Source organism: Astyanax mexicanus, chromosome 8 (genome assembly GCF_023375975.1).
Source record: "Astyanax mexicanus isolate ESR-SI-001 chromosome 8, AstMex3_surface, whole genome shotgun sequence".
Lineage (NCBI taxonomy): Eukaryota > Metazoa > Chordata > Actinopteri > Characiformes > Acestrorhamphidae > Astyanax > Astyanax mexicanus.
In genome coordinates, this window is record NC_064415.1 from 21,290,249 (window position 1) to 21,311,445 (window position 21,197).

Sequence of the window (21,197 nt, forward strand, 5' to 3'; positions counted from 1 at the left end):
GAAAAAGAAAGAAAACACATTGAATGTGTGAAAGTGGAGGTGGTGTTAAACTTTTGAAGTAACCTCAATCCCAATGTTAACAATAGCAAATAAAAATGTTAGTAAGACTCATTGGGAAAATTATTTTAAAAATATCACTTATAATGTGAGTTCTGGCTACAATGGCCTACAGTGCCAAACAAACCAAGGAAAGAAAGTGACTCATCTAGGAGCAAGTGAACATCAGTTTCTTTCTTTGGCTGGAGAGGAAAGTGAAGTTGAGGTGCATGGAAAGTGACAGACCTTGCTGTTTATCGGCAAGACAGGTAATTATTTTGCTTAGCACATCTGAAGCTAACAAAGTGCAGCAAGCAAGCATCTAATTTAGCACCAGCAGTACGCCCCTCTGGCCTAGACAGGTAGAAAACATTTGGGAGGGTGGGTGGGTGGATGTGTGTGTATGTGCGTGTCTGTGTATGTGTATATGTGTGTGTGTGTGTTTGCCTTTTAAGTTTCAAGAAGTTAACTTTGCCAGAGTGGTTGACCCTGCCGGTAAATGCGTTTGTTGCAGTGTCAAAACGTTGCGTGTTTAGCACTTTAGAATTGTATTAAATACACTGTCACTGTTGTATAAAATCAAATTTAGCAAGCATAGCACTTTTTACAACTGATGCTATAGCTTTAGTGTCTCAGGTATTTAAGGGCAAGTCCATGTATGGCTTCATATGTCAATAGAAGAGTTTTACAATATACAAACAATTTAGAATTTAACTTAAATTAGAATTTGTAGAATATTGTAGAATATTGTAGAATATTGTAAAATATTGTCACTAAAATGGCACTCTGGTGCCTTGATTTCCAAATTAAATTTACTGATGTTCAGTGATGGTTTGGAGAGACATGTCATCTGTTGGTGTTGGTCCACTGTGTTATATCAAGTCTAAAGTCAGTGCAGCATTTTCCTATAAAATCTTACAGCACTTCATGCTTCCCTCTGCTGACAACTTTTATGGAGATGCAGATTTCCTTTTCCAGCAGGACTTGGCACACTCCCCACACTGTCTAAACTGCCAAAAGTACCAATTGTCCTTATATAATATTCAGATTTTCTGAGACACTGATTTTAGGATTTTTATTAATATTGATAAATTATTAGAATTAGTGTTTTGTATTTTTTAAGCAGTGATTCGAATATAATTATTTTTATTCTTTTTACTGATGTAAGTATCACAGCTCTCATGCCCTGCATTTCGTTGATAGTCAAGAATAAGACAAGCAATATGGGAAATTAGTACCCAAGTCACTTTAGTACTTATTATTCGTGCTTTATGATTATTTAAAGAAAAAAAAATCTTATTGCTCTTGCTATACATTCCAATAAAACTGGACGTAAGGCATCCTGTAGACACTTGCATATGATAAATAACAATGACAGATAAATATAAATATATATATATATATATATATATAGTAAGACATTTAGATTTAGAATTGGGATTAATAAAAAAATAATCATTGGAAGTAATTATGAGGCTTTTGTAATAACATGTTCAGTACTTAATGATGAGCATTATGAAGAAAGGAGATCATAATCATCATATTTACAAAGTTATAAATACAGACTTCATAGAGAGTGTTACCAATGTTTTATTTTTTTCCTTTTTCAAAGAGAACTGTACGCACTGTGATGTGCATCATTCAGTTTTAAATGATGTTGAAATAGGGATTGTAAAAAAGAGAATCAGAACTTTTTTTTTTAGAGAACTTTCGAGCTCGACTGAATGAGAACTGTAGCGTTGAAATAATTCAGATACAGTTGCACCATGCTTTTTGTTATCGCTGTCGATAACCCAGGCTTGCACGGGTTAAAGAATGGTGGTTTAAGTGTATATTTGCAACTCTTACAGCAGACTCTGCTGATGATTTTGGGGAGTAGGTATCGGAGGAATAACTTGATATACACTGATTCTCATAATCATGTTGTCAAGAGCCAATTTTCTAAAGCATTCCACTGAAGCTAGGCACTCAAGGCATTCTCCTGTGCGCTCTCGTCAGTCTATTGCAAGTGCTTTCCTCATTGGCATTCCTCTTGTGAGCCACTTTGACTCCATTCCCACGTCTCTGAGACGTCTCCTCGTCTAGTCACGCTTCCCTGAGCGTCTCCGAGCGGAGCCAGCGGTGCCAATAGCGGCGACACTCGGGCGGGTTTTATACTTCACACGCGTTTGGCAGACTAGATCTGCAACATTTTCAATCAATTGCACTAGAATAGGGGGTTAGAAAATCGATAGTTTTATTTTATATATTTATATATATATATATATATATATATACTTTCTTTCTATATATAATCCGTTTAAGGCCTAACTGTGGGTCAAATCCATAAAGCTCATGCACCCGTGGCGGGATTACGAGGGTGTCGCCTGGTTTAAATTGCGGAGCCTTGAAATGGAGTGTGTCACATTAACCAAGCATCTCCAATGGGCTCTCAGATCTCTGTGGGACCAGAACAGAGGACCCCAGAGGGCCGGAGTCTGTGACATCGGATTAGAAAGCAGACAAGCCATCGGCTTCACAGCTGACCTCCACTCAGACACTGCGTGTCTCTGCAACCTCCACAGCAGCCGTGCATTCATCTCTTTAGCGCAGTGACAACAGCAGGCAAGATTAGAAAGATTAATAATAAAAAAATGTAATAATCACAAAAACATACATTAAGTACATACATTAAAACTTTTTAAAAACTACTATATGTGTAAAATGGTTCTGGAACCATTCATGGTTCCAGGTTGATTGGCCTCACATATTCAGACATTGTCAGAACTTTGTTCATAGTCGTTTTTAGCAGTTGCATTTAAAAATTTTATTTAAGTTATTTGCAGAGTAGTTTTACAACACAGATTTAAAAATGTTGTACTAACATTTACTTTGATGGAAGTTACTCAGTGTATACTCGGATACAACTTGACATATACTGTACTATACAAAAGTTTGGACACACCTTAGACTTTTTTTATTATTTCAAAATTTCAGTAAGCAAAACAGTGTTAAATAAACCAGAATATGTTTTATATTCACATCTCTGCATTTTATCAGTCAGCTTTATTAGGTAGAGTCAATAGAAATAGCTTTCAGTTAACAGCTGTGTTTTGTCAAGAGTTAAATAGGGTCCATTGCCACTGTTTTAACTCAAGGGCTGCAACTAAAGACTATTTTAGTCATCGAGTAATCTGCCGATTATTTTTTTCGATTAGTTGATTGGTCGTGATTCGTTTTTGTCATGCCCTCCACTTGTACTTCCTACTGGTGAGGACAGCTAAACATTTAGCCCCCAAGAACACTTTTGCAGTACATTTAGCTAGTTTGATGTAGGTATATTAAGCTAAAAATTACAATGTATATTATAGGAAACATTTACACAGGCTGGATGTTATTTTCTGGTAATTCTGTAATACTTGTTTGTGTGTTTTTTTTTTTTTTTTTTACTTTTTTTTCTTACTTTTTCCAAGGAGATACTTCCCTGAAATTATTGTTTGTCTAAGAAAATAAAAGGTTTTATTAAAGTCTGTAGTCATTATAACATATAACTTAATCTTAATCTTAATTTTAAGTATACAGAGTACAGTATCTCCCCAACAATTAACCAGCTAACGTTTAACTAAGTTTAACTAATATTAAAAATGTTAATGAAGGATTGAAGCCTGTTAAAACTCACCTCAGCAGCCCTCTGCAGTAATTTAACTATTATAATTTGACGGGCAATATAGAAGTCAGTGTTTAAACTGTACAGAACTGTACAGTAGAAAACTGTAGAGTAGAGTGGAGTAAAGTGTATTTGTGTATAATGGACACAGTGCTGCTATTACACTGTATGTGCGTTTTTTGTTTTTTTTTTGTTTTTTCCATCCTCTCATTATTTTAATTGAGTGCTTCAAATGAATAACCATAAATGAATAACCATAAATCAACCAAATATCTTTTTTGGTAGAAATTAGATACTTTCATTACAGTTGTAATTTTTTTTTTTAAATATCTAAATAAAGGTAAATAAAATTCTATTTTTTTAAGATAATGTTGTCCAAAAGATATAATAACGAAGAATAAGAAGAAGTGGTTGATAAATGGTTGCTCACTGGAAAGGGTCAATTAATGGGTCAATTGAAATGCTCCAAAATACCCTTATAAATTAATTTTACATTGACTTTCATTAAAAGTTGCAACTTTTTTCACACAGTTTCTTACATTGGGAGATTCCTGTTTAAACCTGCCTGTACTAAAATGCAGGAGAAATAATTAGGTTTATATCAGGAGAGAAGTGTAACACAGCAGCTTCTGTCCTTGAACTGTCTTTCTTCTTCAGGACGGCCGGTATTTGAGTGTCTTTCAGGCCGGTCTAATGCTCTGCACCCCCGCTGAGGAGCTCAGGTGGTCACTGGTGCCTCAGCTTTTCTTCTGTGGCAGTTGAGATAGCAAAAGTCTGATTGAAGCTCAATAACTAAAAAAAGATGCTGAGGCTGTTACTTAGAGTTAGTGGAGCTTTTTGTGCACTAAGCTCAAAAAAGCCTAATTTTGTTGACATAGCTTATGTTGATTAGACAGTTTTGTATGCAGTTTTGCAGATATTACACTGGAGAGAAAATTTCTGTTTATTTTGCTTTTATGCATTTAAAACTTTACTTCAGTTGGGACTGTGTGTTACCTTGTTTGATATTCAGATTTACCAAGCTGCCACTGTTGGGCCTAGAGCAAGGCCTTTAAAGCTTGTTAACACTGTTTCCTAAATATTAGAGTGATGGCTGCCCACCATTTTGGACATGTGTGGACAGTACATCACTGTTCTTACTATATTACACTGTATGTGCTTGCTAGTCACTTCACTGATGTGTTAAATGTGGAGGCTGAATTGCATCTATGTCCAGCATCCAATACAAATGGTAAATGTGGTTGTCTTCGTCTTTGGCCATATCTCAGTATACATCCTTTTTTACCTGTTGTTTTAGCATTATTGATAAATTATATCATCATTGAGGACTGTTTAGGGCAGTTGTTGGCAATGAAGTTTGGCTTCAGGCCATATATATTGTCCAAGCCATTATGTGGCGGCCTACAACAAAAAAAAATCTGTAATGTAATGGGATGGAGTGCTACATACTAGTAGCTCTCCAGCCCAGAGGGTTGTTAAACCCAATTACAGAACAGTTAATTTCAAATCAGGTAAACCCAAGAAGAAATGAACTAAATAAATAAATAAACACACCGCTACTCATGCAGGATTGAACCTGTGTCCTCGGGGTCCCGGTCCAATACGCTATTGCTGGCCCGGCTAGTGAATTGGGACACAGCCAGGAAAAACTCCCTTATAAGGAGACAGGGACCCCAAGAACAGGCTGAAAAACGAGAACAGGCAGAAACTAAAGTCATGCCAAGCGCAACAGAGAAAGACAGGGAAGGTATGTAAACAAAAGCTTGCCAGAGAAGCATTTTATTTATTTATTTTTCCTTTATCATTCATTATAGTTTAAACAACCTCACGGGCCAGATGTAAGAAAATTACTTACATTTTTACAGAAACTGAATTCTGCGTGACGTTCTCCAGTTTAACTGATCACCCAGCCAGAGGGCAGTGCTCGAAAAAGAAAGATCTCATGAGATAAAACAAGAGATGTTAAAACTGTACACATATACAGGGAAAATGTGCTCGATTTAGGTTTATATGAATCAATATCAGATCATTTAAATGAAGATCGATATAAATAGAAAAATATTAGGAGAAAATTAGGAGAATTAGTACATGCCTTTTGCATATTTTCAGCCACACAAGGCATATTTTTTGTGCCCTCATGATATCTAAGACATATCGACACGCCCTAAATCCAGCTGTGTATTGACACAATTGACCGATGCTAAAATTGCTAAAATAGGGCCCCAAGTGTTTTTTGCATCTCCATGAGAAGTGCCGACCTCCTTATATGTTCTATAATGGGAGATAAATATTTATATTTATTAAATATTCACTACTGTGTGAACCTACAGTGAATAGAGAATAGTTAGAGAGTGATCAGCTGCCCCTCTAGCAGACCCACAGGTGTATTTTTCTTTTGCGTTCTGTCCCTGAAGCTGTTTGAACCTGGGCTCCCAATGCTAATGCTAATTACTGCACAACAAGTCCGCTTTGCTTAGTTTTTTTTTTTATTTTTTATCACAAACATAAAACGCTGTAAAATTACAGGGGAGTAGGGCAGGATAAGGGGAATGGTATTTGTTGGTTTTGAACAGCGATAGCGAGTGTTTGCTTTTTGCAGATAATAGCACTTAATAAAGCTTGTGTCATCAATGATTTTTTTTTTTTTTTTTAAACTGGCACTCAATAAAAAATGGCAACAAAATGTCCTGCCCTTGAAAACTTGCCAGAGGTAATTAATGCACCTTGTTTTTTTTGCACCTCCCAGGTTCTGCTGTTTGTGTCATTTTGGTGTTAAGTTGCTTTTTTTATGTAGTGGAGGTGGTTGCAGTTTTGATATACTGTACTGGTCTGTAGTAATAATAATAATAACAATAATAATAATAATAATAAAAACAATATGTGAATACTATTCTTAGTAAAACACAGAGATTTGCACACACAGATCTGGTATTGTATACATATATGTGTGTATGTTTAAAAAAAAAGAGTCCACTTAAAAAAAAAATGAGTTTCTTTGATTTTACCTCTGGAATATAATCAAGAGTTAGATGGACTGCACTTCAAGCTGAACTGCTTGAATTTTGCACCAGGAATGGCATAAAGTTATCCAAAAGCAGTGTGTAAGACTGGTGGAGGAGAACATGCCAAGATGCATGAAAACTTTGATTAAAAACCAGGGTTATTCCACCAAATATTGATTTCTGAACTCTTTTTTTTAACATCTTTTTTTATTATTATTATTTCAGCCTTTTCTCATTTTCTGAAAATAAATGCTCTAAATGACAATATGCAATATGTTTATTTGGAATTTGGGAGAAATGTTGTCTGTAGTTTATAGAATAAAACAACAATGTTCATTTTACTCAAACAATATACCTATAAATAGCACAATCAGAGAAATTGATTCAGAAACTGAAGTGGTCTCTTCATTTTTTTTCCAGAGCTGTATGTATTTATATAACCCCAGCATCATGTATGTTGGCTATGTGTATGTTGTGAGGAGAATGAAAACACACAGAAAAAAAGAGAAAGAGAGAGAGAGAGGGAGAGAGATTGCGTGTGTTAGGAAGGCATATGTAGAATGAGAGGAGCAGGAAAACAAAAGATGAAGAGATTTAAACTGTCATAAGGTGTGCACTCAGGTGTTAGAATGGGTTGTTCAGTAAATAGGCCAGGGCATGGCGGGGTGTTTGTGTTTGTTTGATGAGAATGGCCAGACAGCGTTAGACAGCCTCCTCCTGTACATGCTGCGAGAAATAATGACCAACGACACCAAGCTTTCTGCCCCGATTGCTCCAAACCAGTTTAACTCAGAGCCGAGCCAAGCAGAGTAAAGCAAAGCCGCGACGATATGCAGCTCGTCTCCCAACGAGACGACAAGACTACCACAACCTTTACCTGATTTTCTTCTTCTTCTTCTTCACACAGTGCTTCTGTGTTTCTGTATTTCTTTGTCTTTTTATACGTGCTGTCCTTTAATAATAAGCTGAAACAGAAAGAGTAAAACCTGAATAAAATCTGAAACAGTAAAATCTGATATGTATAAGCCAGAAAAATAGATCCTCACAGTCCTTATAAATGTGTAAGATCTTCAGTAGCCCTCAAGTCCTCAGAAACGGACTTTCTGAGCTAAATTGTAATGAGAAATTGTTTTTTCTTTCCCTCCATTTTTAAGGCATGCAGCTAGAACACCCAGCATGTTCCTGATGGCAGTACTAGCTGCCCTTGAGGGAACATTATAATCAGTTCGCTGAAGTACAGTGGAGCAAGACTGCAGATTAGTAAAAGCAGCTCCGAATTTCTCTGACACTGCTAATTATAGAATCTCATTCCCACCACTAATAATAATAATAATAAAACAATAATTAGTAGGTAAATAATACTAGCTGTCCTTATTTCCACATACCATATTGTTATTTTGAGAATTTATAGATTTTATCGTTGTATTATTTCTATGGTTTCTCACTAGTTTGAGAATGCTTTGTTATTAAGAGGTGATTTCCCAAGATTTTCATTATTTTGAGAATGTTTTCTTAAAAAAAAAAAAAAGACATGATTTCTCAATATTTTGAGTCTTTTGAAATAATTTTGAGATGATTAATGACCACAAGCATGCAGGTATGCATAGTAATGAAGTTACTTCACTATTGTAGATAAGTACTAAAAGGGTGTTTCTGTATCTACTAAAGTATTATTTTTTTTACTCGCTATATATTATTTCCATGAGTTTAATACTTTCACTGCAATACATTTTTAATGCGCTGCATCGCAACTCTTGTTATAATTATAAAAATATCGGGAGTTATTCCAAACCCACATTATAGCCAGGGTGGTAGATGCTCTACACCAGGGGTGTCCAAACTACGACCCGCGGGCCATTTGCGGCCCGTTTCCTTTTTTGGAGCAGCCCGTGAGGTATTTTAGAAGTAGAATAAAAGTTGGCCCGCTGTTAAGCAGGTTTTTATAATGTGAGATTCAAAGTTTGAACGCTAGGTGTCAGAAACGGGCCAAAGAGTCTAAAAGCGGCGAGAGTGCGCATTTCTAGCGCAGAAAAAGGGGCCAAAAAATGTAAAAGCAGAGAGGTTGCGGATTTCTAGCACAGAACAGCATGCCAAAGAGTCCAAAAGCGGAGAGAGTGTGCAGTTTTAGAGCAGAAAAAGGTCAAATGAGTCTAAAAGTTGCCGTAATTAAGGAGTTTAATATTAAGAGACATCATGAAATGAAACATCAATTTGAAAAAACTTAGTTTACACAACACTGTCAAAGATAAAGATAGTAAGTCAAGTAAATGAAAGTAATCAGGAAAATGTATTAGTTAAAGTGGTATATTTCATTATTTGTTTTATTACAGAGTCTGTGGCCCGTGACTTCAAATATATTTCTCCTTCTGGCCCCCAACAAAAAAAGTTTGGACACCCCTGCTCTACACTGTCACCGAGTTTGATAAATCTACTCATCATTGAGTAAATCAAGCGATCAAGCTGATATTATATGAAGACCTTGCTGCTCCCGTTCTACCATTTGCTCTGCTGTCTGCCAGCGTTCAGAAAACTTGAGCTTTGTTTGTTTGGTTTGTGGTGGAAGAACAAAAGAAACACCACCTCAAACATGGTGAAGGAGAGGAAGGAAGCCTTGACCTTCATGAATCTGGTGAAGAATTTGGAATTATTTAATTCATCAATGATTAAAGTCAAGCCCACTTGTACGATAAGCACCTTAAAATTCTCCTTTTCCACCAACATCTAACATTTAAATTCTTAAAATTTTAAGTTAAGCTTTGGTTTTGATTGGCTCTAAAGCTTACCATTCAGTGTTTTTTGCTTGCTAATGGTTGTGCATGTATCCAGTTGTTATTAGCTGTGTAGGAATGCCTGCTTTTTTTTTTTGACTATGCCTTTTTAACCCCTTAAAACTAGGTTTCTTCTCTAATAAAAGGCTTCTTTTCTTTTCTTCTCTTCTCTTCTTTACTTTTCTGTGTTCACAGCTGTCTCCACACATGTGCAAGGAGAGGAGAGGGTCCAGGTTCTGCTGATGGTTGAAAGTGGCAGGTAAGTCTCTTGGTTTGAGGAAATGCTGTAATAAAATAGCTTGGATTTTATTTTTGTTTTGGTAACCTAGCAGTTGTAATGTAAGTCATGAATCACTGTGTGTGTTTATGTGTGTGTTTTTGTGTGTGTCTGTGGAGCAGAACCATCTACATTCATGGTGTCACTAAACAGGACTTTGCTCTGTGGCACTCCGCTATCCAGTTAGCTGCTGGGAGAGATGGCCGGGCGCTAAGCAACCAGCAGCTGAGCAAAAATGATGTCCCCATTATTGTGGACAGCTGCATTGCTTTTGTCACGCAATATGGTAGGTCCGATTTATTTTCAAGTAAGGGCTTGAACCATGACAAAAAACTTCACATAGCCCGCACATTTCAGAGACATGCACAAGCACGAGTTTTGCACCAAGTTGTGACAATAGCATGCTGCAATACTTTCTTTTTTTTTTGGTTGTTTTTATCTTGAAACATTTTCTGAACAAATCTTGGCCCAGGGTCCAACACAGCATAATTGGCCTCAGTCTTCTTTCACTCTCAGCTCTCAACACAATGATAGCCTGTTAGCTGAAAAAAGAAAACAACAGTTCAGCTAAGGTAATGTAAAATGCAATTATATATATATATATATATATATATATATATATATATATATATATATATATATATATATATATATATATTACTGGTGTCAATTAAAATAATAGTATATACTTGTATGTTTGAGGGGAGATAAAAATCAATGCAGGGTGCTGGAATAAAGAATGCATGATAAATTGGTTGTGAGGATTTCTGAATTCGAACTTAATTTGAATATTTAAAAAAGAATTCATGTATAAACCTAAAAATTACAATTAAGTATCATAGGATCATTTTCTGGAGATTCTAGGACACCATATTCTTCTCACTATAAAGTGCACTTAAAATCCTATAATTTTTTTAAAAATCATCAATTTTCCTTAGAATCCAGTGCACCTTATTGTTTTTACCAGTATGGATTTTACCAGTCAGCTTATGAGGAGCAATAAAGCCACTCTGCTGAAGTACAGCATTATACAGGAGTTTCAGTTCAGTTCCTTAGCACCGGAGCAGGAGTAGCATTAGCATTAGCCGCTAAGTGCTAGCTCTTTTGCCATTCAAAGGTGACAATCATCAGCCTGTAGCCTGCGGCTAACCCCGGCTAGCACTGTTGGAGCCCGCTTAGTGGGCTAAGTACTAGCAGTTAGCCGCTAATGCTAATGCTCCAGCCATAGAACTGGAGAAAAACTGTCAATATTTCACTCCATCCAATAAAGACAGACTACAATATTGTGCAGTGAGATATTGATGTTGAATTTGATTGTTTTTGTGTTCACTGTATGCGCACATTCTCTCCCGTTGTGTCTCGTGCTGCACGTCCCAAGCATACTGAAACCTCAATGGCCAACTAAGCATAAGGAGAGGCCAATCAGGATGCTCGGTTTCTCACTATGTGCACGTGTGTCTTCCTCGCTCGCCCCCCTTTTTTTGCGTGCACTTTCCTTTGCTTGCTCACTCCATCACACACTAATGACACGCTGAGAACTATTTTTTTATAGTCAACAATATTAATCACAACATAACTCTTTTTTTTTTTTTTTTAACTTTTTCAGATTATAAACTTTGGCTTAAAACTGCAATGTATAATCATAAATATTTTTTGTGGTTGAGTAGCCTTTAGCTTGCTAACCAGCTAAATCTGTTAGAATGAAGAAATTAAGTTTTGTAAGCACTGGAATTATGAATGAGCAGTTAGCAAATAAATTGCTACTGTTGTTAAGACTTTCTGACCATACTACTTGTTTACGATTTTTCTTTGTTGCTGTTGACAGGTATTCTCGTAGAATGGCTGTACGATGCCCAATACCAAACAGATCAGTTGTTAGATCACTTTGTTTAATCTCTATATGCAAAAACCACAGAGAAAAAAGACTTGATATTAATCCATATTTTAAATTCAAAGCTCTAAAATCCAAATCATTAATCATATCAGTATATTGGAATTAGATTTTACGTTCTTGTCAAAGCAATCACCAGAATAGCCTTTTATCATATTTTAACAAAAAAAGACAGAATTGAATCCTCAGAATCCCATTGAGAATGAGAGAAACTCAGCCATGCTTTTTATCTAGCAGAGATGACTACTGAAATGGTATTTTAACTGGACTTCCCAAAAACACCATTAAACATCTCCAACTCTTTCAAAAAACACTGCTGTAAGAGTTTTTAACCTGAAGGAAGAAAATCAAACGCGTTATTCCACTTCTAAAATCTTTACACTCATCTCCTGGGAGCTACAGAATAGATTTCAATGTGCTGCCGCTGGAAATAATACTAGACTTAGACTCCACAGCACTGAGATTAAATAGAGATTTATTACATAACTTGGCTTAATCCTGCTGGAGGAAACTGACCCTAAGTGTCCTAATGTTTGTGGAAATTCTTGATTGTGTTAATGTGTTACTTAACTTTAAATTACTCATTCCTCATTCGACAATAGAGACAGTTAATCCAACAAAAGCAAGATTTGTTCATTTTTAATGCTTTTGATTTTGAAAGAAGCATTGAATGAGCAGGTATCCCAGTGCAGTAATAAATAATATAACCCAAGTAGGATCAAGAAGCACAGAGGCCAGACTGAACATGGTCAAAGCAGAATTTAGAAATTAATAAAGATTTTTCTTTATTTTTCTTTCTGTTCTTTATGCTGTTCCATACTTGTCTTGACCTATGTAAGGTATATTGCTTTTGTGTGTAAAACATGCTGTATAAATAAGCTTGCAATGCATTGTTTTACACAACTGATACACTGTAAGAAGAACATTTGTCAAGGAATTGTTGAGCAACTTGAAAATCAAAGTGGTCCACCTTTTATCCGCTACTCTCAGTATGCAACATATGTTGTGTATTTTTCTCCCTTTTCAAAATTGGATGAGCCAGTTTCACACTCATTTTACCATTCCAAAAACCTTCTATCACTCTCTGTTTTGTTTGTTTGGCAAGAATCTGTGGATGCTGTGTTTCTGGATTATGTACAATCATTGGTACCAAACAGGACTTTTTTTTAACATCATTTAAGCAACTGAAAAGCAATAGATTTTATTGTTCAGAGACCCTTAGACTCATTAGTTAACTTTTTTATAAGAGCTTTGTAGACCTTCTCCAGATTCTATGATACCGTTTTCACCTGATCGGATCAGGTGACTTGTATCTGGACTGTTCTGATAAGACTTCAGGTGAATTTACACTTGATTGTCAAATGTGTCACTAATTAGTTCGACTGAAATTGGATTTTTGTTTTAATATTTCTTTAAAGTTAAAAGGCAAAGGCATCAGCTTCAGTAAACCATGCTGACAAAAATAAATAAATAAATTGTGTACTGCGTATGGTTGACTTTTAGTTTTACTGGGAGGATTTTTGGATGTACTGAAAAATGTGTTGTTTGTCTTTTAATTTGCTTTTCAGATTTTTAAACAACATAGGTAGGGAAGGGGTGGGGAAGGAGAAGCAGACAACAGCATACAATAAATTGGACACAGACTATATTCAAATCAGAGATAATATTATATTACAAAAAAAACAAAAAACAATCAGATAAGAAAACTAGAAACAAATAAACCAACAAAGAGCTACACAATCCTGGATAGACTCATACAAATTCTCTTTTGTTAATTTTAGCTGTTAAACATTGCATTCTGACTATATTTAGAAAACTAGAGATCCAAAAGTTCATAACTGAAAGTTGAAACTGAAAATCCTCACAGAAAGTTGCAGGATTGTTTTCTTTGTGGCTTTGAAACCAGCTAATAACATCTTTCTTTTTATTAAAGTCACCTGGAGATCTGAATCAATAGAATCAATAGAAGACACAAATGTGACATGAGTGGTATGCTTAAATCAAGTAATTTAGATAGTAGATCTACTGTACAGATCTATAGCTACATATCTTTGTCCCAGGTGCTGAATTACAGATATTACAAATATAACTAGGAATCATTTTCATTTGATATTTCCTAAATGGTGTTCTGGACACCTCTGTGTGTTTACATAGGTTTACATAGGATCTCTGGTGGATTTAGCATTTTACAGAGACTTTAAGACTAGATCAGTGGCTGAACTGCACTTAGCAGGGCATTGTACGAGTTGTAAAGTAACATATGTCATTGCAAAACTGTTATTAGTATAAAATTAAACCTTTAGGTTATACCAAACAGTATCCCAATCCAACGAAGAGACAGTAAAGGAAATTTCTCTGTCCCAGAGTTGTTTCGCTCTCAGCGGCTTAATGCAGTACTCTATCAAAGCTAGTATATATACAATACTCTTCCCCAAAGATTATCTACAGGCCTTATCCAGTCAGACAGAGGAAGGGTGTTGGTTGTTAACGAAGTATTAGAGCAGCAGATGTGTTTACACTGACTTTGATGCATCCCAAACCACTTCCTAAACTGAATTGAGTGATAGGACTTTTTTTCTCTCTTGGTTGTGTTGGCGTTTTTTTGTTTTCTATGACTTATTCTAATATAATCCTGATACTTCAAACTCAGCGTACAAATGTAAGAATATTCTTTCTTTTATCAATCTTGATTTTAGTTTTTAACTTTTGTCACCAGGTTTGTGCTATCAGGGTATCTATCAGAAGAATGGGGACCCCAAGCGTTCGGCCCAGCTGCTGGAAGACTTTACCCGTGATGCTCGAAATGTCAAACTTCGGGTTCAAGACCATCGTTTAGAGGACGTCACGGACACGCTGAAGCACTTCCTGTCTCAGTGTGAGGATGCGCTGTTGGCCAAGGAGCTCTACCCTTACTGGATTTCTGCTCTGGGTTAGTACTGAAGTATAATAGTCCACATTCACATTACAAACCTCATTAATCCATTTTTTTTTCTTTTTTTTTTTGCTCAGATCAAAATATATATATATATATATTTTTGACTGTTTACAGTCAGATTTGATTCACTTCAGCGTGGTAACATGGTGAACATACACTGTACACCCATACGTTGTTTGAACTCAAATGATTTAAGTCTGTTTTACATAAAATTGAATATTTCTAAGCAATACTCAACTATTTTGAGTTAGTTGAACATTTGTGGGCACAAATACATTCAAACTCAGATCTCTTTGAGTTGAACCAACTTATGATAACTGAGTTTAGTCTGTTGCCATTGGCAGCTTCTTTTCCATTGGCTTCTGTCACAATCTATTTGCATACTGGGTGTGTCCAACAGTTTCTGACACTCACATCAGTGTGTAGTGATTCCCTCTGGGCTACCTTAGAAATAAATCAAGTTCCCCTTTAGTTGTAATAACTTGATGTTTTAATTTATGTTAACTCAAGTTTTCATTCACTTTTTTAAGGCAACCGGTTTCCTCAATTTAGTTTCAAGTAACTGAAACTTATCAGGTCTTACAGTATAACAAAACTAAAAAATAAATAAATTTCCTTTTAGTTGTAATAACTTGATGTTTTAATTTATGCTAACTCAAGTTTTCATTCCCCATTACTTAACTTTTTTAAGGCAACCGGTTTCCTCAATTTGTAGTAACATGAGGAACGTGTTTAGCATCTTTTCTAAATTCAGGAGTGTTATATATTGTTTTATTTGTGTTTTTTATGACAAGTTTGAGCGTTTTTATTTGTCTCTTTTAAGATGTGATTGATTTTGTTTGCTGGTTTCAGATGAAGAGAATGAAGAAGACAGGATTGAGAAGTACTCCACCTATATTCAGAGTTTACCCAAGATTAACCGATCCACTCTGGCTGCACTGCTGCAGCATCTCTACAGGTACACACAGAGACATTCACACACACGCAGACACACACACACGCAGACACACACTCAGACACACACTCAGACTGAAAACTCACACTGAGTACAAAACTTCCTCCCCCATAGTTTGTAATGAGCTCTTTTGAACAAAATTCCTGACTCACCAGCAACTCTTGGCAGTATACACCTACACTCCACACTTTTCCTGCATGTTAGGAGCTTTGAAGTCTGCTTTGCAGGCGCTCGGTAAATATGCTTTCCCATAAACCCTCAGTGGGCTTGTCAGATTGCGTGAAATATTCCAGATTTCACTCTAATTGTTTGGAGAAAGCTTAATTGGCCCTGTTGGCAGATTTGGATGGTGGCCTAACGTTTCCCCAATGATGATGCACACTTATTGTTTTGTTTTCTTCACAAACGGAAACATTTCACAATTTGTGCCTGGCTCTTTAGTTTTGCTAGGATGCGCGATTGTGTTTTTTCTAGCTGTTTGTGTGCTGCATTTTTTATGGATTGTTTCAGTGCATGGCTTGAAATTGGCTGAAATTATAGATGTGTTCATTTTCTCTTCACTTTTTTTGTCTGTACTGAATACACACTCGTTGTCAAAGAAATAGTAAATAACAAATAGTAGCTGCACCCAGAAGGAAGTGTTGGAAGCATTGCAGTGCTATTCGGAGGGAAGATTAATGTTGCCAGTTACGATAAATTATGAAAAAAAATAAAAATATCATAAAAAATATTGTGTGATAATATTTTCCAAGCCATTATGTAGTGGGCCACAAAAAAAAAAAATCTGTTTTGGGAGATGCTTCATGTTTGCGGGCCACATCTGGCCCGTGGGCTGCCTATTGTCGAATGATTGTTGTAGAGGTTCTTAATGGGGACCTGCAATATTTCATCTCATACTGCTTGACTTTTCACCCAATTCCTACAGTTTTCTAGTAGGAGTGGAGTGTTCACAATGTGTCCAATAGCATCCCACACATTTTCAATTGGGATAGATTTAGATAAAGTATCTGTGACTTTATGTCAGTCTCTTGAGATGAGCATTGTCCTGTTTGAACGACACACATGTATGCATAGAAAAGTTAGGGCCACTTGTTTTAGGAACTGAATAATGTAATGTTGTATTAGTAAGGGACCTGCAATGAAGACCATAAGTGATCTTGCATCTTACAAAATTGCAACCTACACAATGAAACCAGGCTTTTTGGATGTGTGACATGTGACGACAAACCGCTGATTTTGGGTCTGACCTCCTTCCTGAGTGCTACTATCCTTCTGAGTGCTACTATCATTTTGGTGATGAGCATATGTGCATATTCTTATGATCTGACACCATTTTTCTGGGCATGCTTGTATGTGTGTGTGCTCCACAGGGTCCAGAGCTGTTCTCACATTAACCAGATGAAGGCTCAGAGTCTGGCGTGTGTGTTTTCGTCCTGTCTCTTCCAGACGGAGGGACACACAACTCCTGAGACACGCGTGGTGGAAGATCTCATTAGTAACTACATTCAGCTTTTCTCTGTAAGTTTCCCCTTACAGCAACACCCCACAGTGTTTACCTTCTTACACACACACACACCAACCACACAGCGTGTTGCAGTGTCAGACTGATTGATGATGGTGGGCATCAAGGTATCATGTAGGAACTGAAGATTCCTATCTGGAGGATAGTCAGTATATACAGTAGCTAGTCAAAATACAGTATATATATACAATCTGTATATACAGCCCTGGAAAAAAAAATGAGACCATTTAAAAATGATGAGTTTCTTTGATTTTACTAAATTGAAAACCTCTGGAATATAATCAAGAAAGAAGATGGATGATCACAAGCCATCAAACCAAGCTGAACTGCTTGCATTTTTGCACTAGGAGTGGCATAAAGTTATCCAAAAGCCATGTGTAAGACGGGTGGAGGAGAACATGCCAAGATGCATGAAAACTGTGATTAAAAACCAAAGGTATTCCACCGAATATTGATTTCTGAACTCTTAAAACTTTATGAATATGAACTTGTTTTCTTTTCATTATTTGAGGTCTAAAAGTTCTGCATCTTTTTTGCATTTATTGTTATTTCAGCCATTTTCTCTCTCATTTTCTGCCAATAAATGCTCTCAATGATAATATTTCTATTTGGAATTTGGGAGAAATGTTGTCTGTAGTTTATAGAACAAAACTGTTACTTAAACATATACCTATAAATAGCAAAATCAGAGAAACTGATTCAGAAACTGAAGTGGTCTCTTAATATTGGTCCACAAAGTATATACATACTGTTACAGGTAAGTGCCTTAGAAATGGCACTTCTATATACAGTATATACAGTAGCACTAAATACAATTACACATTGCCGCCATTGTCATTGTCTATATAGAAACAGGAGATGATGTTCATTGTATATCCAATTATAAACGGACATGCCAAATGTCATGGGACAGGAACTAGTTTCCATGCACTATAAAATCTTAAGAACACTATACTGACCTGCAGAATATGTATTAAGGGTCTCCTGAATAAAAAATTAGTTTTGCTCATCTGTTTGCATGATCTTTGCCAATCACAATCAGTACCATCCACTGCACTGTCCACTGTGGGTAGTAATGCGTTCGGTTATCTATTTCCGGTGCACATGACACTGCGGATTGAGGAATGTTAAATGCATCCACAACTTCGGAAATTACATTTGTAACTACCTGGCACCCTCTGATAAATGTCGCCTTACGCCTGATAATACATGCTGCCAATTGTTCAGAAGCTGCTCACAAGATAGCAACTCACAACTTATACATGTGTGCAATTTCAAGCAGATTAACAAGAATCAGGTCACACAACCCTTAGGCATGAATGTGCAAAACAAAGGGGTAGGGCTAAGAGTTAGTGCCAAGGGGTGAAATGGGATTGGGCCCAAGTCATATTAACTTGTTTGAAAATATATATTAATTAATTTATCTTTGTGTTTGGGCTTAAGCTACTTTTATATAATTTTTTTGGTTGTTTTAGCAGTCTGCAATATTTTTATTTTTTACTTGGAATCTTCGTATACATATTAGTGTTAGAATTAACAAATAGAACTTGTGTAAGTACCATATACTTGTGTAAAGTATAAATACCAGCAACATAAGTATAAATAGAAATGTATTACTTTGTACACTTATTGTACATAGCATCTATACGTACTATCTGCACTTAAATGTACCAACCAATACCACAATACTTTTTCCCTTTTTTATTTATTTAAATTTTTTTATTGTCTGTACTAAATAAACAGTCAATTAAAAAAAAAGAACTTAGGCTATGATCTTTAATTCTGTTTTACTTTATATTCTTCTTTGCAGTCTGTTGGCAGCAATCATTGATTTACTTTAATGAAAAATTCTATGCTTCATGCACTGGCGGTAATTTTCTTTTGAAAGATGAGCCCGAAAATAATCTCCTTGACAGTAAATATTGAAATATGAAGCCAGGCACTTTTAAAACCAGAGCATCATTGTAAAACATCCTTGCTTCCCTCTGCTCGCTGTGTCAAGTTCCTTTGGCTGAGAAGACAAGAACAAGCAGCCCCTTGCCTCAGTAAGCAATGGATTGCCTAAAGCAAGATAGCAGCAGAACTGACTTTGCAATTGCTTTTACTCATGCAGAATTACAAATCATCCGTCTTAGTGGAGCCAAGTTCGGAGGATCATCTGTTAGCGCGTTCTAATATGTGCTTTGTCAGAGTTCCTAAAAGTTCCTTTTCTAGCATGAATTATTCTCTTTATATAGGAGACTTGTGCACTATCTATCAGGCCCTTCCTGCTTCAGTGTGTTAAGAAAAGGGGGATGAATATCGATGTAATACTCAAACAGTGCAGTCAGTAGAGATGTTGATGGTTTTGCTGTTGAATATTGACTTTTACCTATTAAACTGGATTTGAAGTAGTCTGCTGTGCTAATTTCCTCTTGTACATTCACACACACATGCAGTGTGCAGCACGTCATTGTGAGAAATGAGGTTTATTGTGGGAAATAAGCTTCAAATTAAACAAACAAAAGCCTGGAACTTCCAGTAAAAAGCACACATTTCAATACAAAGCAAGAGGAAGTGCATGATCGTTTTTTCAATCTGCGTTCTTGTCTGTACTCGTGTTCTTGTTGACTCAGGAAACGTCATCAGTCGCAGCTCAAATACTGCTCCATTTAAAAGCTCTTAGTTAGCCAAGTACACTACATATACCCAGATGTATTCTTGCTTCTCCTACATTATCGAAAATACATCCAAGGTGACTTGTGTGGACTTCTTACAGTCCCATAACAGTCCCAGTCCCATAAAAATGCACCTTTCAGCAGTATTGGCAGAAGAGACAGTACCTACCTGTAAGTTATATGTTTTGAAAATAGTACTGCAGTGTGATAAAATACAGTTTGAATTTACTTTTAGGTGAGAATTTAGGGGTTTAGACTTCAGTTCATTATGTGATTAATTTGTCAAAAAAATCGACTATGTGAAAATGTGCTCCTTCGTTTTTTTGGAACAAAAAGTGAGTGGGTGATGTCATCAAGTACGCAGCTGTTCCAATTACAGAATAAAAGTCCCGTGTCCTCCTGTCCTCGGAAGTATACACTCACCAGCCAAACTTACCAAGTACGTTCTTGCCAAGTACAGGAGCCCAACCTTGTGCCCATATTACAGGTTTTCCACATAGAGGTATGGAATGTAAGTCCTGGTTGTTTTGTACTGTTTTATTAAAAATAGATAATAATGAAAAGAAAGCAGCATGTATAAAATTTTAATCCCAAATCTGGTTTATTGTTTAATAACTCAAATTATTGAAATTGTAAAAGTTATCATTTTAAGATTTCCTAGTACAATTTAAAGCATTTCAATACTGCAGTTCTTGTTCTTGTCATTTAACTTTCAACAATTTGTTTAATCCAGGTATCCTTATTCTCCTAATATTGCCTGTTAATGATCTAAGATTGGGTTCACAAAATGTTCATAATGCTAACACCCATAATCTCACAAATTTGTCATAAAATCCTTCTCAATTAATGTACCCTAATATTTAAACTTCTCTCCAAATTTAACAGTATTTTGATCCATTTGTAACTTACCAAATTCTTCTTCCTTTCTGAAAAGGAAGCATACTTAAGACCATTAAAATTATGTTCAAATTTGGTAAATAATACTAAAAGTTCATTTTCAATTGAATATACTTCATTAAAAAAATATACATTAAATATATGTTCTCTCTATTTCCATAAAATGTATTTTAAAGCAATATGCTTTAAGTTATACATTGTATTGATAGAAAAATATACATAGGTTCACTTTAGTGTATTTGTCCCAGTAGCATAAAGGTGTACACAATATGTACATCAATACATCAATTTGAAGCTTATTAAACTGTATTAAAGTGTATGTAAAAGGGTGTTTAAAAAACACATGCTTAAATCAACTTAAGTTCACAGAAATTCTACAAAAAAGCACTCAAAAGCACAATTTAATGCTTTTATGTTGTGTTTAAATATAGCTTAATAACGACTGCAATATACTTAAGTTACCAAAATAGAACCTTTAACCTTTATTTAAATTTTTAAAAGTATGTACTTTTCCATATTAGATATACTTTTAAAACATATATTTAATACAATTTTCTTCTACAAAGGTAAACTTGATGTTTACATGCAATATACCTCAAAAATAAACAAAA

The 21,197-nt window shown here is 35.7% G+C and overlaps 1 protein-coding gene across 1 annotated transcript in view; it reads left to right on the plus strand.

The window, feature by feature from the left end:
• arap2 (ArfGAP with RhoGAP domain, ankyrin repeat and PH domain 2) overlaps window positions 1–21,197 on the plus strand; it is a 168,159-nt gene that overhangs the window by 118,729 nt on the left and 28,233 nt on the right. The window contains exons 19-23 of the mRNA XM_022678436.2: window positions 9,648–9,711; window positions 9,852–10,015; window positions 14,337–14,549; window positions 15,408–15,513; window positions 16,881–17,028. Coding sequence (XP_022534157.2) covers window positions 9,648–9,711; window positions 9,852–10,015; window positions 14,337–14,549; window positions 15,408–15,513; window positions 16,881–17,028 — 695 coding nt within the window. The remainder of the gene's footprint in view (window positions 1–9,647; window positions 9,712–9,851; window positions 10,016–14,336; window positions 14,550–15,407; window positions 15,514–16,880; window positions 17,029–21,197) is intronic.